This window comes from Palaemon carinicauda, chromosome 16, assembly GCF_036898095.1.
Source record: "Palaemon carinicauda isolate YSFRI2023 chromosome 16, ASM3689809v2, whole genome shotgun sequence".
NCBI classification, from domain to species: domain Eukaryota; kingdom Metazoa; phylum Arthropoda; class Malacostraca; order Decapoda; family Palaemonidae; genus Palaemon; species Palaemon carinicauda.
The window spans coordinates 41,286,065-41,291,982 of NC_090740.1; the positions used below are offsets into that span (position 1 = coordinate 41,286,065).

General features: G+C 26.5%; 1 protein-coding gene across 1 annotated transcript in view; it reads left to right on the plus strand.

Annotated features, from left to right (window-relative positions):
- The first annotated feature begins 664 nt into the window (after positions 1–664).
- Positions 665–5,918, plus strand: part of LOC137655271 (ionotropic receptor 21a-like) — a 22,095-nt gene continuing 16,841 nt past the window's right edge. The window contains exons 1-4 of the mRNA XM_068389157.1: positions 665–785; positions 2,071–2,187; positions 4,611–4,719; positions 4,933–5,127. Of these exons, the coding sequence (XP_068245258.1) occupies positions 672–785; positions 2,071–2,187; positions 4,611–4,719; positions 4,933–5,127 (535 nt within the window). The 5' untranslated portion in view covers positions 665–671. The remainder of the gene's footprint in view (positions 786–2,070; positions 2,188–4,610; positions 4,720–4,932; positions 5,128–5,918) is intronic.

Here is a 5,918-nt window from a genome sequence, read left to right on the forward strand (position 1 = left end):
CCTCTTGCAATGTCTACATTGTTATTGCTGAAGTAAGAATCCATACTTTTTTTCCCTTTAGTGTAAAGAATGAGTAAATAGCAAACTTTCACAAATAATTTCTGTAAAAGAATTATTCAATACTGTGCATGCGTGCGTCTGTTTAATGTTTGCTTATAGATATATAGATTGAATGATAGAAAATCGTTTCAAAACTATCCACATATTTTTCTATTCCTAATAGACCATTTGCTCTTCTTATATATATCTATTACCTGAGTAATTAACTATTATCGTTTTTATATTCATAATATCTTTATGTTATCTCTATGTTGAAAGGAAATTTGATTGTCAGTAATTTCATAAATGAATATTATTGCCATATGACGGTCCTTTGGTATATGTGTTTACGTTTAGCAGAATCTGCGTAATCTATCCAGGATTCTAGATAAAGACGATGAGGTCTGGGACTGGACGGGCAATTATTTGTTCGTATCTCTTAACAACAGAAAAGATCTAGAAATCTTAGCCACGTGGTACAAACTTCAGAAGACGCTTAATGTCATTTTTATCACGTAAGTATCCATTATATTGAATCATGATGTATGAATTCACGTGATGCTTTAGTTTCAATTAAATCAGATTTAAATGTAAAATCTAATTTAGATTTTCTTTGCAGACTAAGTCCTAATATGAAGGAGTTCTCTCTTGTAACTCATTTGCTGTATCATGAGGAAAAACTGGAGGTCCTTGTCTCGTGGAGAAATACAACTTCAGCTCCCCTGGTTGATATTTTTCCTGACAAGGTATGAAGTTCCATGTGAATTTTTATTTCTATTAGGTTGAAATGAGATAATACCCCCAGACAATGAGGAATTCTCCTTTTTATCCTTATATCGCCCAGAAATGCTTACAGTGTCCCGCCAGTTAAAGTCAGTTCTATAGAAATTGTATAATATTTATTGATACATTATACTAATTTTGTATACAAGAGAGAAGGATAAATATGGGATAACAACGTAAAAGAATCTCACAATATCAATTCTCTGTTTATATCGCTTCGAATTTTGATGGTTGATTCTATTAAATAAGTATATGCAAAGAATTCCTTTGTGAGTCTTTTCATCAGAATAAAATATATTTACATATATTTTACTTTACTAACTCTCGAGTGACTAATTTTGAAGCTTAGGTATTTACTTTGAATAATACTCTTCAGTAACGGTTAGGATATTCTATTATACCATCAAAAAACCTCGGCTGTAATGAATTATCTGATATCATTTTAGGAAAAAAATGCATGTATTTATATACATGCACACGCACACACATACATATATATATATATATATATATATATATATATATATATATATATATATTGCAAATAAACCACAAATGCAATTACATTTCAAATTCACTCTGCCACGAGCTAAGAAAAATTATTAATTATTAACGAAATTTTCCTATAGGTTTGTGTCAGGACGAGTTCGGTATTAAAAAATATGTTTGGTTTATTTTTAAAAAAGGAGAATCGATAGTGTTAATCAGAAAGTATATATATATATATATATATATATATATATATATATATATATATATATATATATATATATATATATACATATATATATGTGTGTATATATATATATGTATATATATATATATATATATATATATATATATATATATATATATGTATGTATATGTTCATTATATATATATATATATATAAATATACATATATATACATATATATACATATATATAAATATATATATATATATATATATATATATATATATGAAATCTTGTTTGTCTAGCTATAATCCATATTAGAGTATACAAAAGTAAAAATTTAATGTTACCAAAATAATAAATGATGATCGTAATCTGATATTGATTACATAATTGTGACACTTAAAAGTAATCGATAAAGTATAATTAATCACATTTTCTTCATAATTACATGCTTGTCTCAGAATAAAAAAAAAAAACTAATATTTTACCTCTCTCTCTCTCATCTCTCTCTCTCTCTCTCTCTCTCTCTCTCTCTCTCTCTCTCTCTCTCTCTCTCTCTCTCTCTCTTAGGTACGCAACATGAAAGGAGAAAAGCTTCGCATATTTACATTTAATCATGCGCCTTCAGTTTTCTCTGATGTGGATTCAAAAGGATTTCTTCATAATGTATCAGGCATTGATGTTGAGGTACGTAGAGGTTTTATTATTATTATTATTATTATTATTATTATTATTATTATTATTATTATTATTATTACTACTACTACTAGTATCGCTGCTATTATCATTATTATTATTATTATCATTATCATTATCATTATAATTATTATTATTATTATTACTATTATTATTATTATTATTATTATTATTATTATTATTATTATTATTATTATTATTATTATTATTATTTCCTACGTCAAGAAGGTTGTTTCCGAGTCGGTTCATTCATTTATTTATTTATTTATTTGTGTATCTGTGGACAGAATTATTTTATTCATTTATTTCCACCACAAATAGATCTTAGGTCATGTACGATCCCATTAAATTTTGGAGATGGTCCGGATCCGGATTTGCATTTTTCACAAGTTTAAAGAACAGGATTACCTCAAAACTACTCGACTGATTTTGACGAAATTTTCACCAATTAAAGATCTTAGGTCATGGACGACTCCATTCTGATTCTACTGTAGATCCGGATTTCCATTTTTCACTATTTTGAAGATAACGTCAAAACAAATTGACGAATTTTGACAAAATTTCCACCACAAATAGATCTTACGCCATGGACGACACCATTAACCTTTGGCGGAAGTCAGAAATCTCTCATTGCACTTGTTATTATTATTATTATTTTTATTATTATTATTATTATTATTATTATTATTATTATTATTATTATTACTAGCGTACGTGACAGCTAAATATTTGGATAGATATGCACCTTTCCTCCAAGATAGGCACACATACAGATTCAACCCTCCCCACCGCCTCACCATTTCCTGTTTACCATGTGCTAATTTGGATAATTTGTGGGAGATTGTTGCTTTCCGAATAGTTACTGTTCAGCGTAAAGGGAATATATACAATATATATATATATATATATATATATATATATATATATATATATATATATATATATATATATATATATATAATATGTATATATAAATATATATCTAAATATATATATATATATATATATATATATATATATATATATATATATATATATATATATATATATATATATATATATATACCCAGGCAATTTTTCATTATTGTATAGGGGAGATTATTATTATTATTATTATTATTATTATTATTATTATTATTATTATTGGATGTCCTTATAATAAGTTAAAAGTAGCCTGGACACCTAAAATGAAACTGTGGAATTTTGTCAAGAACTAAACAGAGAATTGAAAGAAATGAGATGAAACTATACTTTACTGGCATTGATATTTTGAACTCATTTCATTGCTATGAAAATAAATTTGGATTAGAATTAACAGATGAGGATAGGGACATTCAAGATTGTGTGGTTAAAACAGGAATGTCGGATATGATTCAAGAAGAAAAATTGAGTTTGGTTAAGAAAGACTAAAAGATGAGAAGATTTAAACAATTAGATTTTAGAATGTATTTTCAAAATACTTTGTGTACAGAGGTCTTAGAGAGAATTCCCTCGCTACAAGTTAAGAAATTTAAAATATCCTGATGGTATGGGTAGAAGAGACTCTTCAGGTATGATAAGCAGCTCTTCCAAGAGAAGGACACTCCAAAATCGAATCATTGTTCTTTAGTCTTGGGTAGCGCCATAGCCTCTGTACCATAGTCTTCCACTGTCTTGGGGTAGAGTTCTCTTGCTTGAGTGTACACTCAGACACACTATTCTATCTTTTTTATTTCTTCCTCTTGTTTTATTGAAGTTTTTTAGTTTAGATATGAACGATCAATTTTAATGTTCTTACTGTTTTTTAAATGTTTTATTTTAATACTTCATTACTTCTCTTGTATTTTATCTATTTCCTTGTTTCCTTTTCTCACTGGGTTATTTTTTCCTGTTGGGGCCTTTAGGCTTATAACGTCCTGGTTTTTCAACTAGGCTTGTAGCTTAGCAAATTAATGATATCATATATAAATAATATATGTATGTATATATATATATATATATATATATATATATATATATATATATGTGTATATATATATATATATATATATATATATATATATATATATATATATATATATATATATATATATATATATATATATATATATATATATATATATGGGTGTTAGGTTGCTGATTTACATGTTTATAAACACACACAATATATATCTATATATATATATAATATATATACATATATATATATATATATATATATATATATATATATATGTATATATGTTATATATATATATATATATATATATAAATAAATATATACATACATATATATATATATATATATATATATATATATATATATATATATATATATATATATATAGATATATGTATATATATATATATGTGTGTGTGTGTGTGAGTGTGTTTGTTGTCTTTATACAAATGGATCCTTATTGTCTGAACTTCAGGTGATAAAGGCTATGGGCCAGGCCCTAAATTTCATCCCGATATTTGAACATCCAGGACCTGAACGATGGGGAACAATCCTTCCAAATGGAACGCACACTGGTATGGTCGGTGAGTTCTTAATAAAATGTTTTTGTGTTTCTTCAAATAAATTCATTTTTACATGAATGACAGAATAACCAGTATCGAAGAACAGTTAAAATTGTTATTATGATTGTTTTGTTTTCGAGTATGTTTTACCATTACTTATCATTCCGAAATAGCAGGGTTTTTTTTTTTAATTATTTGTTATTCTTACTAATTGTCTTCTAATTGTGTTTGCAGGTCGCATCAGCCGTGACGAAGCTGAAATAGGAGTTGGGAATGTGTTTGTTACTGAAGTGAGGGCAAATTACATCACATTCACCATTCCTTATGATTATGAAAGAGCATGTTTCATTACTTCTGCACCTACAGAGTTACCCAAGTCTTATGCCATTTTGTCTCCATTCTCTCTCAATGTTTGGATCGTCTTGACGAGTAATTATGTCCTTTCTCATTGGTAGATCTTTCTTGGCGTGTTACCTCATCCATGGCTCGATAACTGGTTGACAACTTCATGTGTCAGATATTTAAAAGAATATATAACTGTTGATGGTATGATGATGATTTATAAAATAGGTGTAATTCATTGAGATCTTATTTCGTAGTTTGTTAGTTATTTGATTATTTGTGTTATTCATCTTCATTATCGAAGATATCCAATGTTGTCCGATAAATATAAAAATCTTACTTCTTAGACGTACTTCATAAAATAATAACAGAAATAAGAAAGACGGCAAATGTGTATTTCTCTAGTTTTATTCACTTGCAAAGTATCTTCACCCTCATAAAAAAGGATTTTAATAGCTATTTTTCTTAACAAATTTATAATTAAATTACTTCAATGATAGCATTGATGAAACAAAATTTGAAATGTGTTATTAAAAAAGCAAAAAATCTCTATACATTTATTCTTGAGATTTACGGCTTCATTACACAAAAGTTTCGTAATCATTATGAATAAAATCCGCTTATACTACTTATCCAGTATATATCCTGTTTGTTAATAGACCACCTTTTAAGCTCAGTTTTATTATAACCTTTGAATCTTCTTTGTCATCATATACATATTATAGTTACCTACCTATAATTATAGACTATTGATGAATTCTTCATCCAGGCATATTTTTTCATTAAATCAGTTTACTTTTATAAGCAACTGAGAACCAGCAAGAATGATTTTTTTTTTTTTTTTTTTTTTTTTTGAAAATTGTAAATTTAAGTTGATA